The sequence below is a fragment of the Sus scrofa genome, chromosome 9 (genome assembly GCF_054392235.1).
Source record: "Sus scrofa isolate SSC_HxYL_T2T_F1_AM1 chromosome 9, Sscrofa_HxYL_maternal_Yorkshire_Landrace_v2.0, whole genome shotgun sequence".
NCBI classification, from domain to species: Eukaryota; Metazoa; Chordata; class Mammalia; order Artiodactyla; family Suidae; genus Sus; species Sus scrofa.
The window spans coordinates 95,012,297-95,036,806 of record NC_139391.1 but is presented as its reverse complement, the minus strand read 5'-3'; the positions used below and the strand labels follow the sequence as shown (position 1 = coordinate 95,036,806).

At 39.3% G+C, this 24,510-nt stretch overlaps 1 protein-coding gene and 1 long non-coding RNA gene across 5 annotated transcripts in view; both read right to left on the bottom strand.

Annotated features, from left to right (window-relative positions):
• SP4 (Sp4 transcription factor) overlaps positions 1–16,699 on the bottom strand; it is a 72,766-nt gene extending 56,067 nt beyond the window's left edge. For 2 of the 3 annotated variants that reach the window (XR_014816817.1, XM_003482682.5), the window contains exons 1-3: positions 16,524–16,699; positions 15,993–16,114; positions 13,931–15,479 (exon numbers count right to left, since the gene is read on the bottom strand). Coding sequence is in view for 1 of the 3 variants with exons in the window: in XM_003482682.5 (XP_003482730.4) it covers positions 13,931–15,479; positions 15,993–16,114; positions 16,524–16,530 (1,678 nt within the window). In the remaining 2 variants the exon portion in view is untranslated. Of the gene's footprint in view, positions 1–1,627; positions 1,683–13,930; positions 15,480–15,992; positions 16,115–16,523 lie in introns of all 3 variants that reach the window. The other variant, XR_014816818.1, reaches the window with a different exon arrangement.
• Positions 16,700–17,777: 1,078 nt separating this feature from the next.
• The window catches only part of LOC110262299 (uncharacterized), a 247,190-nt gene continuing 240,457 nt past the window's right edge, over positions 17,778–24,510 (bottom strand). For both annotated transcript variants that reach the window (XR_014816828.1, XR_014816824.1), the window contains exon 3: positions 17,778–18,033. This is a non-coding gene — a long non-coding RNA (uncharacterized LOC110262299). The remainder of the gene's footprint in view (positions 18,034–24,510) is intronic.

Here is a 24,510-nt window from a genome sequence, read left to right as displayed (position 1 = left end):
AACATCAATATGTATAAATTAATATAACCAATATTTGTTATCAACATATGCTCATTATAGTTAATAATATTGCTTAATATAAATTAACATATTAAATATTAATGAAATGAAATATAAGACTCCTCTCTGGTTTATATTCTTAGAATCTGCTTTCAAAAATTCATTCAAAATTGGTGTATGGTGTATATATATTTAATAAAGGAAATGTCCTTCTCTGTGTCAAATCCCCATCAGCACAGGATACCACAAAGTAATAAAACCTTTTTTTCTGCTAATTCTCTCTGTGGCATACATGTCCTGTGCCCCAAAGGGTGATAAGGAGTAGAATGCTCACCTAAAGATAGAGGATTCAGTCCTGACTGAACATACTACAATAACTACAAAAAGATGCTTACAACCACATTGCTTAGCTGTGAAGACAGTTCTGTTCACCATGAACAGCCTTATGAAGTTTTTTCACTTACTAAGCTGCCTAATATACGGGCTGTATGCCCCTGGCCAAGATACTAACCTCTGACAGCTTTGGTTTCCTGTTCTAAAAACTGAGATCACCATCATCACCTTCTTTGTAGGACTGCCTCAGGTAAACGAGGATAATCATACATACATATATATATATATATATATATATATATATATATATATATATATATAAAATGCTTAAGCACAATGTCTGACACATAAAAGACAAGTTGTTTCCACAACTGATGACAGGAAATACAAACTACAGTACTAGTGAGTAGGTAGTAAGAGAACGTAAGTGGTAATGGTTACAGCGCCCGGGTTCTAGAGACAGAATGCGTTTAGATGAGGTGGCCTTAAGCAAGTTACTTCCTCTAGGCCTGTTTCTGCACCTGACAATACTTAACTTTATAGGGTGTTCTAAAGTGTAAATGAATTAACGTATCAAGTGCTGCACACAGTATCCAGCATACTATAAACATGCAGTAAATGTAAGCCAATATAGAAAAAAAAAAAAAAACAAAAACATTAAGGGTTAAAGAACGCTTTTATCTCTTGTTTCATTCATGAAAGAGAATGATTTCTTTCCTTATTAGAACATTATAGAAATGGGAGTTCTGTTCCATGTTATTCAGCCTCATAAGGAACACATCAAGCCTCACAATACAGACGCTGGGTACCTATTTGCTGACTGAATTTAGAGATGCAGTGTGCCAGCAAGGCGTCTACGATGAAATGAATTGGATGTTATCAAGAGGCCACTAAAAATATTTACCTGACCTGGTATTAAAATCAACATAGGTACTAACATCCTAACAATGAGGACAAAAGGTGAGAAAAATTCTAGAAATAACAATACAATGTGCTTTAACTTTATAAAACTATGTTAATAAAATTATAATCAAATTACTGCTTCCATAAGCATGTTATCACAGTTTGCAGTGTTTATGACAAATATCTGTCAAATGTTAATGTCTCAAATTGGTTCATATGTAGATTTAAATACATTATCCTTTATTAATCCAGTTAGTACTTGTCATCATATGCATCTAGTCTTTTCCTCTTCCCTCTTGACCCTCAAAGTCCCTGGCCTAGACACCCTCAACTACAAAAGGATTTTCCACCCCCTCCCTCAACCCCACACCAGGCATAGATACCCACTTACCACAGCACAGATCACTATCTGGTTCCTATACTCCTGTGCAAAAGCAGCTCCGCTTCTGTGAACAAAAAGCTGTGGTGACTTGACTCATTATTTACAGAACTGTACTAAACCCTCGCTGCCTGACCACATTATGAGGCACCTACATGATAACTCTGGAGGGACAGAAACAACCTGGGAATTTTAAATACCTTTTATTTCTCTCAGAACTTCCTCACTGCTAAGAGTCTCACCAACAGCTGTCTCCCCAAACATGTGAAACAATCAGATGCATAAGTTCCTCTTTTATTTCATTTTATTAATCACTTTTCCTGTTAAAATCATGGACTCTCACTGCTTTTTATGTATGCATCTTGAATCTATCACAAGGATCTATCCATCCTCCTTTCCTATGAAATCAAAGTTCTCCATCAGGGTCCCTTCTCTAGTTCAGTATCACAATTATATGTATTAAGAGATGTTCACCAATGTGTGAAGTAGAAAAAATTATACATGTAAGAGACAGCCTCTGCCTACTGGAGATTTACAATTCAAATTTAATGTATACTAATATTCTGTGATCTAAGCCTGAATTTTGCACTGTTTATAGACGACTCCTTTACTGAATTTCCAAAGTGCAGGTAAAATCCAACATAACCTGAAATGGTCCTCCTTGTCCTAACCTGGTAAAGTTTTCAGTCATCTTTTCAGGCCCAGCTTAGTTATCACCCTCTCCATGAAAATATTCCCAGAATCCTACAGGTAAAAATAGTTTTTCTTTCTCTGGGCTTCTCATTCATAACCTTTACAAACCAAAAGCCATATTTTACTTTAATCAATCATATATTCATCACATTCCAATAAGTCTAAGATGTAAGTTATCAATAAGAAAGAAAAAATTCTCCTAATTAAACTGTGGCATGCCTTTGATTATAAGGTACATTTCAATTTCAAAGATGTTAAAATGTTTAAAAAAAAAAAAGGATGTCTTAAAGGCAGAGAGATATACTATATCTTCACAACAGATAATAAATTCTGAGAGAGGTAAATGTCTCACTTCATCTTTAGTTTTCAAAGCCTACTACCATACTTGATACAGAGTAGAGGAAAGGAACCAGCAACCTGATGTTTTTACCTAATCCCTTAACATTTATTTCATGTCACTATTCCGTGTAGTAAAGAGAGGTTCAACAACTTGTCTTTTCTATTAAGCAACTTCACTGCCACAGCCCTTCTCAAGGCCATTGTGAATTCATGGCTAAATGAGCCCAACAACACCCTTTCTGCGGGGCTCTTGATTTCTAACTTCTTCACACTTTTATCTGTAAACAGATGCTCTAATAGTATCATTTGCAAAACTTTCCATTCAATCCCTTCCATTCTCTAGATTCATGTTTTTCAAACTTATTTTTATTATTATTTTGGCAGAATTTCCTCTTCAAACAAAATGCTAGTACAAAGTCTAACAAACACAACTTCTCTGGCTGAAGCAGGGGTAGCAGGCTGTCCAGTGGGATTGCCCTGAGCTACTCTGCGTGACCATTACACCTCTACAGAGCAGAGATGAGAGAACACAACTCTCTGTGTTAGCTACAAGCTTTCATTTGAAGGCTTTACGCTTTTCATTCCAAGTTCAGCTGCTTGACCCAACACATCCTCTCTCTTCACTTCTCCACCCTCAAAGTTTCAAATGCCCACTTCCCAAACGAATCTTCACCACAGAAAGCCTTCCCTGTTTACTGCAAACCACTGATCTCAATTGGTTCTGAGCTCTCCTCATCATTCTCCATACCTCAAAACCCAATACCGAAGTATAAACTCTCATATTCACTTGCAGCTGCCATGTAACTGTTTCATGTATATAAGCCTTATCACCACCCCAAGACAAGTATCCTTTTTAGACAGGTGAATACTTTCAGAATCTACACAGACAGCACAGAGCAGACACTAGTTCTTAATATGCTGAAACACACTGCTTCTCTCCCACCTGTAGAGACACCTCTCCCCATATCCTTAACTGCACTTCACCAAAGCTTTCTGGTATTCCTTTTATACAGCTCCCTCATTTACTTTTGAAATTTAACTCAAGTTAATATCTATAACTAAAACTACTCATTCTCCCACTTCACTTATTCATTCTTCTAGTGGGCAAGAATCACTATGCAGAGACTTCACCAGATTACCAACTTCTATATATAGTTTTCTTTACAATATTCAAAGCCTTCTTATATATATTATCTCATCTGATCTTTGCAACTCTATGAAGTAAAGAGAGATTGGATTAACAGTACTATCTTACAATGAAAAAAAGGAATGAAACTCCAATTATAAAATGTTTGCCCAAGATGGAATAGTTAACAGAGAGTAGTACCTGAGCAAAAACATTAGAAGTTCTAATTCTTAATCCTCTAAGTTTAAAACCATCATTTTTCCCTGCTGCCTCAATATCCCCACAAACAGGCTGGGAGCATCCCACCCAGGCGATCAGGTACGCCAGTGTGACAAGGGTGGCTGAAGACACAAGGTTCCCTTCCTGCCCTCTGCTGACTGACCCAGCAACATTTAAACACACCAATGACATCCCCTCACACCCTAATCCCCCAGGAGAGGCACCTCCCCAGGGGTTCTCAGTCTTTCTGCTCCCCACCTGCTGGGTTAAGCCAGCTCCCTTGGCACTCCCTCCCATGTGACCCTCTCTTAGTATACAGTGACCACCCTCTAGGACCTGTGCGTATAATAAACTTTTATCCTGGGCCTCTCCTATGTCTTCTCTTCTGCCCACATCTGACTGATGGTCATGGAAAAGAACATAAAATACCTGTAATCTAGGAAGCCACTCGGCACATATATCTGCAGTAACAATACCTGAACTACTCAAGCCTACTTCTTGAACTACACCTTATCTGAATTATTACTTTTTCTATTCAAAAGAGTCTCGGGTCTCAAATACATTTTTAAAACACCTATGTGCTAAATACTCTGAGCCAAAAAGTTAAGATCTACTTGATTCCTTTACTCCCCAGGGTAAGTTAACAAATCTAAAAGCTCTGAGTACTTCCCAGAGTTTGAAATCCATCAGGATCCTGGATTTTCCAACTGCTGTACAACTTCACTCAAGAAAAAGTAATCACATTGGTCATACTAAAGTGACATTATCAGAAATATGACTATGGTTAAAGGGCTACTGAGATAAAATATCCATCCTAACTACAAATTCAATGTTGGGCACTTTATCGTATGTTTAAAATTTTAATGCTTTGGTAATCACCTAATAAAAGTGCAGATGACATAGAAAAACAGCATCTAAGGGCACAATCAATTAAATCCAATAAATAATGAAGAAGAGAAATCTATTAACTTATGATTTAAAGTACTGTATTCCTTAATAAAACTTATCTTAACTATACTGCCTTTATAATAAGAAAAACAGTAAATGTTACTCTCAAACCCTCCCCTCCCCCACCAAATCCCTAAATACATGGTCAGTCATGTAAGTTTAATAAGACTTATAGAGGAACTCTCACCGTATGCTGAGTAGAAGTATCCAGAATAGAACTATGAACTCAAATATTCATTGAATCCTAAATTGAAGAATTAGAAGACTCACAGATTGTCTAATTAAACCTTCTATACAATACAGGAAATTCTTTTACAGACTAGTAGTGTCTCTGAGAGATGGACACTTAGCCTCTAACAATAGGAAGATCAATACTTAAAACAAATCGTTTCACGACTGTACAGCACTAGACCATGTGTTTGTACATATTCTATTGGTTTTCCAGGATCAAAACATAACAGAACTTTATCAAGTAACAAACAAAAACAACAAAAAAAACAGCTCTTTATATAGCCATACTTTCATTTTTTTAAAAAAAATATCCCCCTCCCCTTTGATTATTGCTAGTATGAAATATTACTGCACACTTCATCCTGGGAATCCTTCTTGATATGCTAGCCAGTTTGCTACCATCCCATTTTAAATGTGCCACACCCAGTACTGTAGACACTAGTGCAGAAATGGTCTGACAGCAAAGTACAGGAGCTTTTACTCTTAGTTCATAGTAAGCCAATAAATACCAAATCATCCTCACACGTCCTTGCTGCCAAGCCATGTTTTTCATCTTGTAGGTATACAGTCCCACCCCACTCTCAACTTTTTTTATTTTTGGCTGCACCCACAAGCATGCAGAAGTTCCTGGGCTGGGGATTAAACCCACACCACGGCAGTGACCCAAGCCACAGCAGTGACAATGCCAGATCCTTAATAGCCGCTAGGGTACCAAAGAACTCCTTTTCTTCCCTCCCAACCCCAATTTCATTAAGGATCTTAGCTGTAGTATATAAGTCACTAATTCTGGCTCAGCATTACAGTCTAAAATCTCATAACTATGCCCTATCATAATTATTAGCAATATCCCAGCTTTGTCCTATCTTTCAATTCAGTAAATAGGCTAATCTTCAGCATGAAATTTGAAAAAAACCTTCAAGAGGACTCTATCAAGGATAGAACCCTATGCCATAATTCCAGAGACTTCTTTTGTGGTAGACAGTCAACATGTTTCATATAACTGAGCAACCAGGTATGAACCTTTAAAGAAACCATGACTATCAATGCTAAAATCAAGATATACTGTATTGAAGTTATTTCCTTTGTATACTTATCTGGAAACCCTAAAGAAAGACAATATGAATGTATTTGCTTAGTGAACCCATACTGGCTCCCAACGGCCCCTGAATTCTCTTAAATGCTCAGAGGTCAACTTTTCCATTAATTCATATGAGGACTTTGCTAATCATGGCTATCAAGCTCATTTGTCTACAGTGTGGGATGTTTTCAAAAAGTGAGGTGCTTGGAGTTCCCTCTGTGGTGCAATGGGATTGGTGGTGCCTTGGGAGTGTTGGGATGCAGGTTCGAGCCCCATCCTGGCTGAAGCTTAGGTCGCAACTGCGGCTTGGATCTGATCCCTGGCCTGGGAATTCCATATGCTGTGGGGTGGCCAAAAAAGAAAAAAAAAAGTGAGGTGTTTATTCATGCTCAATTTTTCCATGTTACATAACTTTTAAATTACTGATATGACCTGAAATTAAACCTGAAAGTTCCTTCTGACCCTAGGATAACATTCATCTGAAATATCCCAACTTCCAAAAAGCAACTCAATGTCACTTATCTCCTCACTTACCGTGAACAAATCGTCTCAGAGTAAGTTATACTACAGCGCTAATCATTTCAGTGGGATATGCATCTTCCTTGTTAACAGAAACAGAGTGAGAAGCTCTGCCTTTTCTCCATATCACACCATTCTGCTCAAGCAATGAGTGTTATTCTTTGATTTAAATCCTTATAAGGTGTTTGAAACAATTTTAAAAGTCTGACTTTATTATGAGCTTCTGCTTAACTGACATTATTCTTAAAATGTCATGTTGCTTTTTGTTTTCATTCTTAATTCTATGCCCCACCTCCTAACTTCCACATACACTATTTTAAAATCCAAGTTTAACATGGAGGTCTCTATGCAGCCACACTAGTTTCTATTCACCATTTCTTTTTACCACTTTTGGTCATAATTATCTATCAATGCCATACTGTTAGGGCTAGAAGAAACCTTAACTGCATAGTTAGCATTTCTCTTTTTTTTTCATTTGGCCGCACCTAAGACACTCAAAGTTCCCAGGCCAGAGATCAAACCTGCATCACAGAAGTGACCAAGCTGGGTTAACACTGGGTGTGACCCATAGCTGTGATAACGCTGGATCCTTAATGCACTGGGCCACCAGGGAACTCCTGCATAGTCAGTATTTCAACTTTCAAAACTGTTTCCCCTTTAGAGATTTAAGTATATATCAGACACAATAGGTTAAAAATGGCCTTTTTCTGTAGACTTATCCTTTTACCTTGTGTCTTGTGAACACCTCAAAATCAGAAGTGACTTTAAACCATGGCTCTATCACTTACTGGAGAATAGATTTGCTTTAAGAAATTAAAGCTCAGAGAGGCCAATTGTAAAATAAGCACAATAACCCCAAGGATATTGTAGGTTTTAATGTGGTAATATAAATATCTAGCCCAGCGCCTAACACAGACTAGGAAAATAACAGATGTTTGTTTTATTCCTCAAACCTCATTTTAAAAAACCCATTTCTAACTGCAGTTTGGGAAAAGGTATAGTATCTCAACAGCTTGAGAACTTCCCTATTTACATATAGAATTTACTAATCTCTTTAGTTTTAAATTTGCTCTTTCAAAAAAGGACAAAATAATACCACCGAGGTTGCACCATGAAATTCAGTAACAAGGAGAATTAAGAGAATTGTGTTCTCCACCAATACTGTATTCAAAATAAGGCTGAATATCCAGGGACACAGTCTACCTGGGAGAACACAATTCAAGCAGGATACTCTGTCTGGTCGCTCAGCTACATTTACTCATTAAGTAGCAAAAGATCTGGATAACAAAGGCAGACATAAAGTAGAAAGATAATGGGAGCAGAAGTCAAGATACTAATCCTCATTTTGCCACAAAGTATTCAAAAGTCATTCAACCTTTCTGAGCTTTAGTTTCTTCAGTTCTAAAATACCAGTAAGAGAAGAGGAAGGGGGAAAGATGCATAATTACCTTTAAGTTACCTTAGTTAATTAACCACAATTTCATTAAATCTTTATCTCACCATATATACTTATATAAGCAATTTGTGGTTCAACAGGTTTCCTTTGCCACACTTTGCTCGTTCAACTAACTAAGCAAAATGACAATTATTAGGAACATCCAATCTTATATTATACTTAGATCAGAAGAGTACAGGAGAGCCCACATATACACATGGTCTGATATCAGGCCAGATTCCCCCTTTTGCTGTCAATCCTTACTATACCATCCTCAAGTACTTAATGGAGTACTGCAGAAACTCTTATAAGAGTTGAAACACAAAATTCCTTTATAAATAGCCTTTAACAGCAATAACAAAAGGCTACAACTATGAGCAATAATCTCAAAGATCCTTCCACACTAAAATTCTAGCATTTTGTAAATCTGTTATTTGTACAAGATCTATGTATAGCAACTTGTCCTCACTGTCTTGATCAAGCTTCCCTTCTTCCTTTTCAACTTGCTTTTATGCCTGCTCCAGTAATTTTTAAGTATGACTTGTTATATATTCCCTAATTTAGATTTGAAAAGCAAATGATTAACTCTATTTCCCCTTGCTCTACTATCCTGAAATCCCTCCCAAAGATGCTCTTTTAACAAATTAATGTGGCTCTATATTGAGTAGTCTTACCTTCCACAAAAAAACCTCAAAATAGGCAATGATATCGGTATGTCATCATGACTAAATCTAATGGATAAAACCAAGTTGGTAGTTCAGAACCCAAATCATTTGTACAAGGCACAAGATGTAAGTTCCTTATAATGAATTCCAATCAATAACAAATAGTATTAAAAGATTTTAGCGAAATAAAATTACAGGAGTAAACCTTACTTCTCTTAAAAAAAAAAAAAAAAACCAAACACAGGAGGTAAATGCTTATGTATACATACAGACGTGTATGTTTACATGTGAACATACACATAGGTGCATAAATGTGTATAACATATGTGTACATTACTCTAAGATGCCTATAGGGAAATTCCAATTAATAAAACATATGGCTAAGGAAAGCCATATCTGTATTAAAACTTCTAGTCAACTTGCTACTTCTAGTAGCTCTGGAAAAAAGTTTGGGGTAAGAGGTTGATTCCACTGGATTAAGACAGGTTTTTAAATTAAATATAAATGTCAATTATTTCCCTTGGTCTCCATTTTCACCAGTAATGAGAAACTGGCCCTCCCATCCTGGTTCTGCTAATCCCCAGGTTTAATATTTTAAATCCCCAAAGAAGTAAAGAAAGGTAAGAAAGAAAGTTCTTTAAGAGCAAGGAACACCTTATCCTCAAGTCTGAACTATCTTTGTGTTAAGAATTTGCACAAAAACAGTAAATCCTACAAAAACTGACAAAGAAATATCCATCCATCAAGCAAAAGCATGATCTGTTACCATATATGATTAGTGCCAAAAACAAATCAAACTGATGGCCAATGCAAGTTAATTACAAATTTAGAAACCAATGGACCCTAAATGTGCTAAACGCTTTAACTAAAGAGGAATACCTCCTTAAGTTCATTTTATCTAAGGCTCTTTGGTTACCAAAATATATTGTGAAAAACAGGTTTTTTTTTTTTTTTTTTTTAAGGAAAACATCATCTACTTTCCTCATTTAATTAAAACAAAGGATGTTCTTAAGCCAGCAGCATGATTAGTTATTACCTTTGCTCTCAACTTAAAATTTCTGCTTTTTCTTGAAACTCACAATCCCAACAAGGAAACAAACAATAAGTAGGTGGCAGGAGTACAAGCATTTAGTTCCTACTACAATTCTAACTAGTTAAATGCTAGGTGCTTAGGCTGGAATTCAGGATTTCAAGCTGAGACCAAACCCAGAAACACATTATGCTGAATATATTATCAAGGAAAGAGGTCTCCTGTAGGTTGTCATTAACATTCTTATTTCATAAAATCAAGTATGAAGCTCCCTAGCTTCAAAAACTTGTTTCATTCAATCTACCTTGGATGATTTTTTTCCCTTTTTTTTGATTTTAGGGCCGCACCAGAGGCATACGGAGTTTCCCAGGCTAGGGGTCCAACTGGAGCTACAGCTGCCGGCCTAAACCACAGCCACAACAACACAGGATCCGAGCTGTGTCTGTGACTGCACCACAGCTCACAGCAATGCCGGATCCTTAACCCACTGAGCGAGGCCAGGGATTGAACCCGCAACCTCATGGTTCCTAGTAGGATTCATTTCCGCTTCACCACAAGGGGAACTCCTGATTTATTTTTTTTATTTTTTTATTTTTTTCTGTCCATATCATCCAGAACCCTTTCTACACTGCCTGAAGAGTAATGTAAGGATGGATGGTGGAGAACTTTTAGCCCCTTGTTCTTCAGCTAACCACTACATTCTGACAAAACTGACTACTAATAATTGTTCAAGCCCTAGTAATAGTTTTATAAAAATTTAAAGAAAAAAATTTCCATAAATTAAATAATACCCTACTTTGGGGGGGGTAGAAATAACAAGAAATACTTAAAAATGAATGGGGGAAACAAAGTAAAAGATCTGAACTTCCAGTGCTCATTTACAAAAGGAATAAACAGGCACCTACTATTCGTTCTATCCCTTCTGGAGACAGTAAAGTACCTAGTGTACCACTCAATGTTTTAAATGCTCAAAGCCAAAAGAAATTAATGAAAACAGAGCTATTTCGCTAGCTTCATTAAAACCACTCTAGGGTGTTGCTCCCAATTCTAAACTGCTATCCTTCACAGCACCACTTCTACCTTAATCCTGCAAACATTTGTTAAGCGTCTACTGTGTGAGGAAATAAAGTAAAATCTGCAAACAACTAGGCCCAGATTAACTGCAGAGACTCATTGAAATCAGAGTAATTTCTGGTCTTTGTAACACTGTTATCTTCTTAAAACGATAGAGCATATCTATTAGAAAGAATAATAACAAAATTTAAGATCTTTGGTTTCAGAAGGAAAAAATATTCAACTACAATAAAGTTCAAATTTCCTCATATAACTAAGTGCCCCCCCCAATAATTCTCTTTAAATAAATAAATTATCCCTGTAGAACAGACATGTGGTTGCCAAGTGGGAGAGGGAGGGAGTGAGATAGACTGGGAGTTTGGGGTCAGTAGATGCTAGCTATTACCTTTAGAAATGATAAGCAATGAGGTCCTACTGTATGGCACAGGGAACTATTTCCAATCTCTTGTGATGGAACATGATGGAAAATAATATGAGAAAAAGAATCACTTTGGGTCACTTTGTTTCACAGCAGAAATTGGCACAGCATTGAAAATCAACCATACTTTAAAAACAAAAAAAAAAAGGTAAAAAATTATCCCTGAAAATGCAGGACTAAACACACCTACTGGTGTGTTTAATATTAAACCAATACACAGTCAATACATGTTTGTGGAATAAAAACTTTCAATTGTACTTGCCATAGAAATCTACTCTCAGAAATTCCCACTGTGGCTTGGCGGTAACCAGCCTGAGTAGTACCCATGGGGATGCGGGGTTGATCCTTGGCCTCACTCTGTGGGTTAAGGATCCAGCACTGCCCGTGAGCTGTGGTGTAGGTCACAAATGCAGCTTGGATTCCAAGTCACCGTGGCTGTGGTGTAGGCCAGCAGCTGCAGCTCCGATTAGACCCCTAGCCTGGGAACCTCCATATGCCACAGGTGTGGCCCTAAAAACAAAGAAAGAAAGAAAGAAAAGAAGTCTACTCTCTGAGGCACTAATGAACTAGGCTCCATCAATTCCATATTTTGCCTTATAGTTCACCGCTCACAACTTGATCTTTGGTTTTCAAACTTAAATGAGATTTATAGTCACCTGGAAAGTTTGTCTGAAAGGCAAATTCCTTGACCACACACCCCAAAAATTATAGTTCCAGAAAATGGATCCTCTATTTATGATAATGTATCATTCAAGTGAAGCTGAGGCAGTCAAAAGATCATACTCTCAGTTACACTGGCTTATCCTTACAACAGTCAAAGGAAATACTCTAGGTTGCAATTGATATCAACTAGAGAACAGAAGAATTGACTATTTCTAAACTAAATTATAAATTATTCAATTCTCTTAATCATAATTCACTAGCTAATACTTAATAAGCAAAATGAAATATAAGTGAAATAAGTTTTGCTTTGACAATACAAACTGTCATTCAACCCACCCAAAACAAGACATTTTTCTGAAATACTTAGTTTATTGTCAATGTTTAGAAAAAGAGTAGGAACAAAGCAAGCTAAGGACAGCAATCCAGAGAAACATACATATCGCTGTTGTAATAGTTTTGGGGGGAAAAGTACCACACTCAAAATACTCTCATTAGGTTACTGTGCTGTCAGTGTAACAGACACTAGCCATGGTGGCTATGAAAATTAAAATTAAATAAAATTAAAAATTCAGTTTCTCCGTTGCACTAGCCACAATTTAAATGCTCAAAAGCCACCCATGGCTAGTGGCTAACATACTGGATTGAAGAGATATAGAACATTTCTATCACCACAGAAAATTCTGTTGGATAGTTCTGGTTTAGAGTCAATGGGTATCTAAATAAAACACATAATCTCTGTTCTTCTGAATCACAGTGTTCTACCAGGCAACTTCCAATTTTAAATATTTACATCTACTTTAGGTAGTAACTGTAAAACAAAAACCCTGGCATAATTCATCTGAAACTTGTTTCAAGAAAGGTCTTTCAAAAATTATATGCTTATTCACTTCAATTATAAAAAATAACTAAAATGGTACGAAAATACGAAAAACATCACACTAGAAGAATGTTTAATCATTAGAAAACAAAAGCATTAGGTAAAATAAGACTAGTAGAGAAAGATTAAAACACTTAATAAGACTAGCTTTCCAAACACTTCCCAAGTATCTATTTACATGCATAACAAATAACTACTTTATAACTGGTTTTAAAACAACCTTACCACAATGAATTCTGTGACATTTTACTATCCTCATTTTTAATGGTTTTCCATTAACTTCACACTAAAAACACCTATAAATAACATAACCACCATAGATTTTACTTAAATATAATTTTATAAGTGAAGGACTATTCACTCAAAGTCCTGAGCAAATCCTGGTTTTAGCAGAAAAGTAGATATAAAAGTTAATGAAACAATTTGCAGCTCAAAATTAAATCTTACAACTGCATCAATATCTAGTTTGAAACAACCTCATATAATAAAATGCAAAAGCATGGGCAAGAGGATGTGGAAGCAAGATGAATAATTCACAATTTAAGAAAAGGGTAGCCTTGTTACAAACTAGAATTAAAACTTCAACAGACTCATAACTGTATATTATTTCAGCTTTAAACCTACTTTCCCTTAAAGATGATACAAACATGATTTTGACTAGAGTTCTTTAAGTTCAAGTGTACTCAATATGATCGCTAAATTATAAGAAATTACGATTCTAATCAGGAAGTTTTGCTCCACAGAAGAAAAAATTTATATAACTGTCCAACAAATAAGAGATAAAATCTAATGCTAAAGAGAATAAATGTGAATGGGTCAAGATGATGATTACAGACCTAACAGTAGTGAGTATAATATTCCTGTGTACTTTAGCTTCCTCATGATTGTTTATTTCCAAGGTTTACGTCAAATCTAAGAGATAGCAAAGAAAAGCTATAACCAATCGTTAGTAAAAACTATATAAAAGGATCTTTAAAGAGAAAAGATTGTAGTAACTTACCTGCAACACTAGTGATTGTAACTGGAACTCCTTGCACTTGCACACCCGCAGCACCCAGGTTGGCAACACTCACTGTCTGAAGGTTAGGCACTGATGCAAGCTGGGCAGTATTCAAAGTTATTGGGGCACCAGCAACAGCCACAGGAGCAATCTGAGCAAGAGTTGTGCCACCACTTGAAGACACTGGGGTGATGGTTAATTGTTGGGATAACCCAGCATTCTGAACTTGCAAATTTGAAAGACTCTGAATATTCTGAACCTGTACAGTCTGCCAACTGATTTGCCCTGAAGGTGTTAAAGTGGGAGCCCTGATAAGCACCTGAGTCGGATTTACTGCTTGAAGTTGAACATTCTGCAAAGGCTGCTGCTGGATAGTCTGAATCTGCCCTGACTGGAGTTGAAATGACTGTGGTGGAATAGCCTGAATAATCTGTTGCTGAGGCTGTTGGATCTGGATCTGTTGCAAGATAGGCTGGCCTACAATTTGCACCTGCTGAAGAGAATTTGACTGATCCTGTGTACTCTGTATTCCATTAGACTGAAGCTGACTGGAGCTCTGGGCGTCGGATTCAGTGGCAGCAGGTGTTTGAGAATCTTCAATGGTGCGTTCAGAACTATTGGCTGATGTGCTTGCATACTGGCCCGTATCTGCTGAGCTCACTAACGTGTCACTGCTGGTCAGAGATGTTGACGCAGTGGTTGTGCAGGTAGTGGAGGAGGAGGGAGACTCCGGCATAGTACTGGCAGCAGTGGTGGTGGTGGGTGTGGAAACTAACTGACTCCCATTGGAAGTCCCACTATCAGTAGTAGTAGCAGGCTGGCCAACCTGTCCAGTCCCACCTCCAGCAGCCACATTGTTTATCACTGGCAAAGCTAAAGTCACTCCTCCAATGTTAATTGGTAGGGTTGTTACAACTTGAGCCTGAGTACCAGGAAGGGTCTGTAATTGCAGTGGTATTGAAACACCAGGTCTAATTTGGACTGGAACTGTCTGATTTGCCAGGTTTTGAGCAAGAATATTGCCAGAAGCTGTCCTGTTCGCAGCCGTGAGTATAGCTTGATTATTACCTGCAGAAATGAGCTGAATTTGACCCTGCAAATCCTGTAGAGATGAAGTACTAGTTGGATTGATTTGAATTTGCTGGCCTTCCACTGTCTGAAGTTGTGGAATCACTTGGTACTGTACACTACCACTTGGATTTTGTACTTGTATGACTTGAAATTGACCAGGGGAGGAAGAATTACCTGATTTAGTTTTTGTGGGAGATGCACTCCCGTTATTACTGCTGGAAGAACTAGACGAACTAGAAGCTGGTTGAGAAACGTTATTTTCTTTTGAAGCAGGAGGAGTGGAGGCAACAAGTTGCCAAGCGTTTCCAGCAAGTTGTGTTGTTACCAGTTCTAGCTGTTGTGGTTGATTTTGAAGTTGCACCAATCCTTGGCTTGGATCTATAATAATCTGTTGTTGTCCAGTTGCTTGATTTTCACCAGGAGTCCCTATTTTGCTGCAAGTAGCTGCCAGTAAAGCCAGAGGAGAGGGCTGAGAGTCCTACCCAAAATGGGATGGTAAAGGAGAAGGGGGAAAAAAGTGGGTGGATTTAGTGAAGGGAAGTAGTTGGAAGCGGTTTATTTATTTATTTATTTTGACAGCTCTACATTTCAGAACTTACTTGAGAAGGGGCAAAAATCAAAACAAATATTAATAAAACAAAGGCAGTGAGATACAGAAATAAGGAAGCAGACCCCATAAGATTAAGTTTAAATAAAAGGAAAATTTTAACAAACTTTCTTGAAGTGTTATTTTCCTAAATTCAAAACGCCCTTGGGGAAACACACACCTTTGTCTTATGAGTTACTGATGGAATTTTAAACAACGACATCCCAAACATGTGAAATCTTTATGAATTTACAATTTAATTTCCTCACTCTCGAAAAGATGCTTTGAGTGGATAAACATTTTTATTCTGTTCTTCACCTCTGGGCATTTAAAGGGCATAATTCCCTCTTTCCCCTTACGTTTCGTGATGAATTTTTTTTTATATATATATATGTTTGCTTTTACCTGGGAGCCTGAGGTTTTGGGTTTTTTATTGTTATTCTCTGGCTCAGAGGTTTTCCCTCCTTCTGTAGCCATCGCCGCTGCTGCCGCCGCCGCCGCCTCCTCCTCCTCCTCCTTCTTCTGATCTGCAACAACCCCCCCACACACACGACAACAGGTTATTAGGATTATTATTATTCGTCTTCCCCCACTCCTCTCCCCCCCTCCCCGCAAGCATTAATCTCCATAAACCCGCGGTCCACGCACACCGGCAGGGGGTGGGGGAGAAGGAGGGAAGGGAGGAGGGGGATATCACAAAACGTGGTTTGAAACCCGACCCATCGGCTCCAGAGCAACACCCAGAAGGTTGTTCTCTCTCAGACATTAAGACAAAACACAACCCTCCTTCCCTCCCCCTGATTCCCTCCCTCCCTCTCCTCCTCCCCTTAAAGCATCTCAGCGGCCCCGGGGGAGGGGGGAGAACCGAGAAGGGTCTGCGGAGGGAGGGAGGGAGGGAGGCGGTGAAGGAGACCGAGGGGGGTGGAGAATACGTACCGCTCATCCCGCATTAACAGGACAAACCCTCAGACGGAGACACTGGGATAGAGGTGGGTGGGGGTGGGGGCGAGGCGGGAGGAGAGGCCGGTCCCGCCCGCCCGCGGTGGCTCGGAGGAGGCTGTAGCTGGCACAGGCTCTGCCTCTTTTTCCGCGAATGGCCGCCGCTGGGCTGTGGCGTAGCAGCTCCTCTCTCCGCCCGAGCCCTGCTGACTCGCCCTTGATTGACAGCGGCGGCGCGCGGCGCGGGCGGCGGCGCGGGCTGGGGGCGGGGCCAGGGCGGTGCGAGCCCGGCCGACTCCCCACCCCCCTCGGCCTCTCTCAGCCGGAGCCGCCGACTCTCCACCCCTTCCCCCAGCGGATTGGCCGCCGACCTGCCGGGGGCCGGGGCGCTGGGGCCGCCTCTTCTCCACCCCCTTTCACGGCGTTATTCTTTCAGCCGCTTTTCTTTTCCTCCCGCAGCTTCTCCGGCGCTCTTACTCTCGACGTTCTAGTTCAGGCGTGCTGCCGGTAGGCCCTCCTTACAGCCAAACTTGTTGTCTCAGGATATCCCGCCCCCTACTCATTTCCCAACGCCCTCCCCTCAAAAGCCGGCTCCAGCATCCCTCGGAATGGCCACGAAAGAAAAAAGTAGGGCTGTCGTTCAGAGGAAGTGAGAAGAGCGGAGAATGGGGCGCGCGAGCCACCGATGACTCTGCGAACCGGGTGAACTGTCCACTGCCCCCGCGCAGGGAGCATGGCTTTCCTGAGGCGCATCCGGACCCGGGCGCCCTTTTTCCCTGGCTTGGTCCCCATTGGTTGAGCGCCTGGGTGACGCGCGCTGAGTGGTGGGAGAAAAGGGGGGCGGAGCGCTGCCGCAAAGTCTGTCGGCCCCTGTAGTTTCCCTTGGCCGCTGCGGCCCCTCCAAGGCACCGCCTTCCCTCCCGCCCCCGACCGCGGCCGGGCTGCCGAGCGGAAAGCTGCCCGAGGGGGCGGTGGCGGCAGGGCGTGGCCGGGCCGAGTGGGAGTTGAAGTGAGCAAGGGGGAGGGGGGATGGGTGTTGTTTGCCTGGGCCTATCCGCCGCGCAGGGCTGCCCAAACCACCCCTGCCACCGCCTCCTCGGCTCCAAGCCGCTCCCCGCGGGGCGAGCTCACGCCCGGAGCGCTCGGCGATTGAGCGGGCGGCGGCGTGGGGAGGCGGGGTTTGCTGTCCTCCGGGTTTGAATGAACCCGGCTTCTTGGAGCTGCGCCTTCGCTTTGCCTTTCTTTGCTCACCTCCCTTCCTCAGGCCCCGCTTTTCTCATCCGAGGCCTGCTTTCCCAAACAGAAGGATCTTCCATTTTATTTGTTGTCTCTGGCAGGCTACTGGAGCAGAGCATTGACCCGGACACTTAGGTGGCGTTAGGTTTTGCCGAAGAGCCTGCGTGGCTGTCGGACTTCTCATTCCATGGGTTGAAAAGCCCAGCTCCGTTTGGGTCAGCCTTGGTCACGGTTCAGCATAAGCTTCTGGGCAGGTGGAATTCACATCTGACTGCACAAAGCGTTTTATTGTCAAATGCACATATGTGGAGCAGTCTCCCAACCCCAGCTTTCCTCCAAAGTCCTAAAGTCAGGAATGATGCCATGCAATATAAGCGCCTGATTAAATGTACCAGAAGTGGAAGTGAAAAACTAATGTTTACATTGGCCTTGGTGACTAGGCCCCCTTACACACCCAGGATCACAGCCACCCCCATTCCCTTTATACCTGGGCTCCACAAACAGCCTTGAGCGTTTTTTGTCTCCTGCCTGAGGCCTATGTTGCAAGGGTGAGGAGGTCCCAGGTGCTGCACTTGACTGGCATTTCCTTTGCTTGTTAAAGTAATTGCAACATTGGCTGATGACAAAGCCAGCAGTGCAGCAAGACAAAGCAATTGGAATAAAGAATTAAATAGTATTCTCTACATTTTCTTAAAAAATGAGCCTAAGATCTTTAAATAACCTGCTTTTCCCATACTGCATACAATATAGAAAGCTCAAAGGTGCTTCTTGCATTACAGATACAGTCTGTCCTCCAGCCTTTTTTTTTTTTTCCTAATTCACTATGATGAATGAAGGGAGACATTTTGCAATTTTGTGAACTGGGCTATTCCTTGTAGTTTTTCCTACCTTATAAAACCTGCCTCAGAGGGGCATTGTCACTGGCTTGGAACCATGGGTTTAGAAAAGAATGGGTATTCAGTATGGATCTAAAAAGCCCCAAATATTCTGCACCCTATAGATGAGGGGTAATGTTGGTAAGTCATGAAACATAGTGTCTAGGAGGAAAAATAACTTTTCCTCTACCTTTCTGAGTTCTTAGCTGAGCCCCCCCCCAATAAATCAAAATTTAGCAAGAGAAAAACAATTTTATTAACATGTATGCCTCAAGTATACATGTGAGATACCCTGGGGAAAATTGAATCTCACCAAGGTGGCTTAGAATTTAAACTTAAGTATCATCTGAGTAGGGAAAGGGGAAGGAGAGACCTGTTAGGTGAGAATAAATAATTTTTAGGAGACATGAAAGGGCGCATAGTGAAACAGTTTGTGGGAGGCATCATGGTTTGTGACAAAGATGTCTGATTGTGGTATAGACTCCTAGTCCCTGTAATAAAAGTCAGTCTTCCCTAGCTGATGGAACCTGGTTGATTAACCTAGACAGGTGACCTAAATTAATCATTTTTCAGCCATCATCATTTTATCTATAAAATGGAAGGTTTATCTAGATATTTCCAAAATGATAGTCCTTCTTATCCCACCTTCCTAATTTAAACTAATCACTATCTGTACTATGATTTGTTTTTCTTTAAAATAATTTGCTTTTATTTCTAATGTAATTAACTTAAGAAGTTGATATCACCATGATGGTAAGTAGAAAGCCAGTACCATTAGCCAATTGCCGTAGAGGTAAGTGTAAATATAATTTCTACAAAATTCTCAGCCTCAGGTGTTCGAGGGAGGTTTCTTCACAGATAATTCCTTTCTAAACTCATATTGGCCATACAATAATGGCTTTCAAACTTTTCATCATAACCCAGAGGCATAAATATATTTATATCATGACCTAATATGTATATACACACTCGCGCAGAGGAAATGACTGTTTTTCTTCAAAATATATATCCACATTGAGCACTGCCCACAGATCAAATTCTGCCTCAATGCTTTATCCACAACCAAGAAGCCCCTGCCATGCATGGCCCTTGCTGATGTAAGGTGAGGAGAGCTCCAGAGGATAAGGAAATAATGCTGGGTATAGGGAGGGGGCTCAGACATTAGTTATTCGTCCAGGGGTAACAGCTTTTAGAGCCATTTCAATATGTATTAATTGATTATCAACCAATTACGTTAACTGAAACAAAGCTTCAGGAAAACAGTCTTTTTACTCTTCCCTCTCTCTTCCCTTTAAAAAAATTGCAGAAGCAACCTAGAGTTTGGGGATTTTCTTTTTTCCCTTTCCCACCTTATGGAGCAGAAAGTTCATATTTCTAATTACACTGTAGAACAAGTCTAGGAATTAGGTAGATTTTCTTTGCATTGCTCTGCATACCTAAATTAAATATCAGTCTTCATTTGGAAAAATGCTGCTGGAGTTTTTCTTAGATTTCTTTCAGATATAAAATATCTCTTGGTCCCCAAGATGACCTGGCGTTTTTCAGTTGACCATTTGTTCATTTAATCAACAAGTCTTGAAAGCTCATAAGTCACATTGAAACTAGTGCTTCCTTCGTTTACCCTCAAGGCAACGCCTTAGCTCTCTGAGGGCAAAGGCCTGGGCTTTTAATCCCCCATAATACTAAGGATACACTTAGTAACACTTTAATAAATATGTTCATGAGTGAATATGATAGAAGCAGTTCTAGAGGATAATATTACAGGAGAAGAAAACTAGGCCTGGACGTGACAGGAGACTTTAAAGAAGGGGACCAATTTTGAATATCCCCATCAGGAAGCTACTTGTTGAAATAATTGTTATGCTGCTTCATTGTGTCTTTGGGAAGTGGAAAGCAAAAGGTTTAGAGAGGTCACAAACCAGAGAAAGATTAAAGTTTAACATCCACCTCTGCGCTAAACAGTATTAGCTGAGAGTGTAGTAAACCAAGAATTAGGTATAAGCTCAATGAGCGTTTCTTGAGGACAGTAGCTTCATTTGTACATCTGGGAGAACATGCATTGTTCCTATCATATTATAGTTTATAAAATTGTATTTTTTTTAAAAAAGTAAATTCCTTAAATACCAACAATAATTATTTTCAAGAAGCAGAAAAGTTTTAGGAATTTAACTGTAACGTCATTGGGACCCAGATAGAAGGCATTTATATGGAATTGGTGAAAGAACTGCCTGTACCTGTGTAGGCCTTTTCAAAGTTATAAATAATATTTGTAACTGACACTGTCAAATAGTAAATAAAGACAGACCATCAGACTGCTTATATTTCTCCAGCAACAGTTATTGGCACTGCTATTCCTCATATGCACTTAGCTTTCATGAGTTATTCATGTATAACTTCAAAAGATTTAGTTCAGAATTTTTAAATGTACAGTTTATGATTTTAACCCAGTTACATTTATTGTTAATCACAGAATATAATAAATAGCTGTTGGCAGTTAATGGAGCATAGTGTAAACACCTATTCAGTAGTTTATATCAGTTTATATGTGTAAAGGAATATAATGAGGCTCATTGTTGCCACAAAATATAGTTGGTCTGTGGAAGTTGAGACATAGATAAGCTAATTTTCTTTAAACTATATATTAGTGATTAAACATCTTTAAATATTGAGCACAAATGCCCAGTGAGTTTGTAATTATAACTTTCCAAAGCATGCTGATTTCATATGTTCAATTTATTATATTTTTTGTTAATGAAGGAGTCTTTCACCAGATTTTTGTTCAAAGAATCTAAGCACTGGAATCCAATGCTTGAATTTAAATTCTGGTCTGCCTATTACTGTAAATGCAGCCTTGGATAATTGACTTTCCTGCTGTGAACCTCTTTCTTTCTTTTATAAAATGGAAAAGATGATAATATTACCATCTCATAGGGTTGTGTCAAGAATCAAATGAGATTAAAAGTTGTGGAGCTCCCATTGCAGCACCTAAGCCCTCATAAGTAATAATTATAATTACTCATGGTCTCTTATGCAAACTTTAGAAGGAGCTATTTGTTTCCAGGGCTTAGAATTGTGACAACCAGAGTTCTGCAAATAATAATACCAATAATGACAAAATATTGTCCAGACCTCAGTGGCTCTACCTTATTTTAAACAAATGTTTATGTAAGGATCTTAGCACTTTTAAAATTGTCTTCCATCATGGCTCAGCGGAAATGAATCTGACTAGTATCCATGAGGACGCAGTTTCCATCCCTGGCATCGCTCAGTTGGTTAGGGATCCAGTGTTGCCATAAGCTGTGGTGTAGGTCGCAGATGCAGCTTGGATCCCGCATTGCTGTGGCTGTGGTGTAGGCCAGCAGCTGTAGCTCCAATTTGACTCCTAGCTTGGGAATCTCCATATGGGGCAGGGGCAGCCCTACAAAGCAAAAAAAAAAGTTGTTAGGCTAGTCTGTCATGTAATAAGTGCTCATTAAATGTTACCTATTAGTGGAGTTCCTGTCATGGCTCAGTGGTTAATGAATCCAACGAGGAACCATGAGGTTGCAGGTTTGATTCCTGGCCTTGCTCAGTGGGTTAAGGATCCAGTGTTGCTGTGAGCTGTGGTGTAGGTTGCAGACAGGGCTTGGATCCCGAGTTGCTGTGGCTCTGGTGTAGGCCTGTAGCTACAGCTCCAATTAGACCCCTAGCCTGGGAACCTCCATATGCCACAGAAGTGGCCCTAGAAATGGCAAAAAGACAAAAAAAGAAAAAAGAAAAAAAAATTACCTATTAGCTATCATTACTGATATTATCACTAAGATATATTAGTTGCAGCAAGTCAAACCAGAGGTATATAAATAAGTAAAAACAGGTGTTCCTATTGTGCCTTAGTGGGTTAAGAACCCAACTAGTGTTTCTGAGGATGTGGGTTCAATCCCTGGCCTTGCTCAGTGGGTTAAGGATCTGGTGTTGCCACAGGCTGCAGTGTAGGTTGCAGATGCAACTCAGATTGGGCATTTCTGTGGCTGTGGCTGTGGCTGTGGCATAGGCTGGCTGTGGATGTGGTTTAGGCCAGCAGCTGCAGATCCAGTTTGACCTCTAACCTGGGAACTTCCATATGCCACAGGTGTGGCCCTAAAAACAAAAAAATAATAATAATAAAACTATCTTTTAATCCACTTCCATTCCAAAGATTAAATTCATTAATAATAACTGGTGAGTCCTTTCTCACTTTTATCTGGCTGATACAAATTTATATACGTAATGTTTACAAGTATGATATTTTTTTTCTTTTTTGGCCACCCTGAGGCATATGGAGTTCCCAGGCCAGGGATCAGATATGAGCCACAGATGGATCTTTAACCCACTGCGCTGGGTCAGGGAAGGAACCTGTGTCCAAGCATTGCAGAGATGCTGTCAATCCCGTTGTGCTGCAGTGGGAACTCCAGTGTATGATTTTTTTTTTTAGTGTAAAATTTTGCACATACACACACATACTTGAACATGGGAGGTGTATATATGCAAACTCGTCTTTTTTTTTAATTAATATATAATGGTCATATCTCCAAGTCAAAAAATATAAATCAAAATCACTATTTTCATGGAATTTACTACTCCATGGTATGACTATATTTTATTCAGTAAAATTACCCCTATTAATAGTCACTCAAGTTTTTACCCTACCATGAATAATATACAATAAACTTACTTGTACTGTTACTTGCAGATATATTCTTTTATGTTAGTATCTTTATTTTAGTAGAAAGATTTCCAACAGTGGGATTGCTGACCCTAAGTGGATGCATATTTAGAATTTTAATAGATATAGCAATATTACTGTTCAAAGAAGTCATTTTTTTTTTCACATATTCACTTGGTAAGTATAAGAGTGCTCATTTCCCTATAATTTCACCAGCATGGATTATTCCTGGCATGGTAAATTATCGCAGATATGATGGCTAAAGAGTGTATTTACCTGACTGCTATCTTGAGCTTCTTTGCATTTGTTCAGTGGCCATGTGATTTCTACTGCAGCAAATTCTCCATTCCCACCCTTGCCTCTAATCTCCTACAGTATTATTTGTCACTCGTATCAATCTAGGATCTCAATGCATATGATAATATTAAGTCTTTGTTTGTCATTTGTATTGCTTATATATTTTTTCCAGTCTATTATCTTTGGTATTTTTCCGTGTATTCTGTATAATATACTTTGATCTCTATTTCAGAAAGGATAGTATCAACCCAAATGAATGCTTTTCATAGTTCATTAAAATATGGTTAAATACAGGAATAAAGTACCTTTCGTACTATATAAGTAGAATTGTTTTCTCCATTAGAATAGGAGAGGATTATTGTCTCCCCACCCACCTCCACCAATCCAGAGCCCCCCTCCCCTTTCCCTTATACATGTAATCCTAAATGCCTAGAAAAGTGCCTGAACCATGAAAAGCATTCAATACATATTTATTGAGTTTTCAATTTTAACGTTTTAATATGTAATCTATACACATAAAGTTACACTGTCACAGCAAAATGTCTGGAATAATTTTTTAATCAAATTTGGAAGATATTTGAAATGTTCTGAATTAAAACACAGAGTAACACATTCGCCAGGAGGGATGCTAGGTGGATTCAGTTCTGTTGTGCCACAATGGGAACTCCCAAGAAGATTAGAAAATTTGATCTTAAAGCTTCAAAAAAAAGGGTGCCAATAAAAATCTATAAATTTATTGTTTCAAATGGTCCCAAAGTCTCTCTTGGATATTTAAAGCATTCACACTAACACCCTTAAGATAACTAAATAAATTAACTCGAAAACAGATATCTAAGAATTTCTATCAATGCCAAAGCTTTTAGTTTTTATTTATTATTTTTCTTTCTTTTTTAGG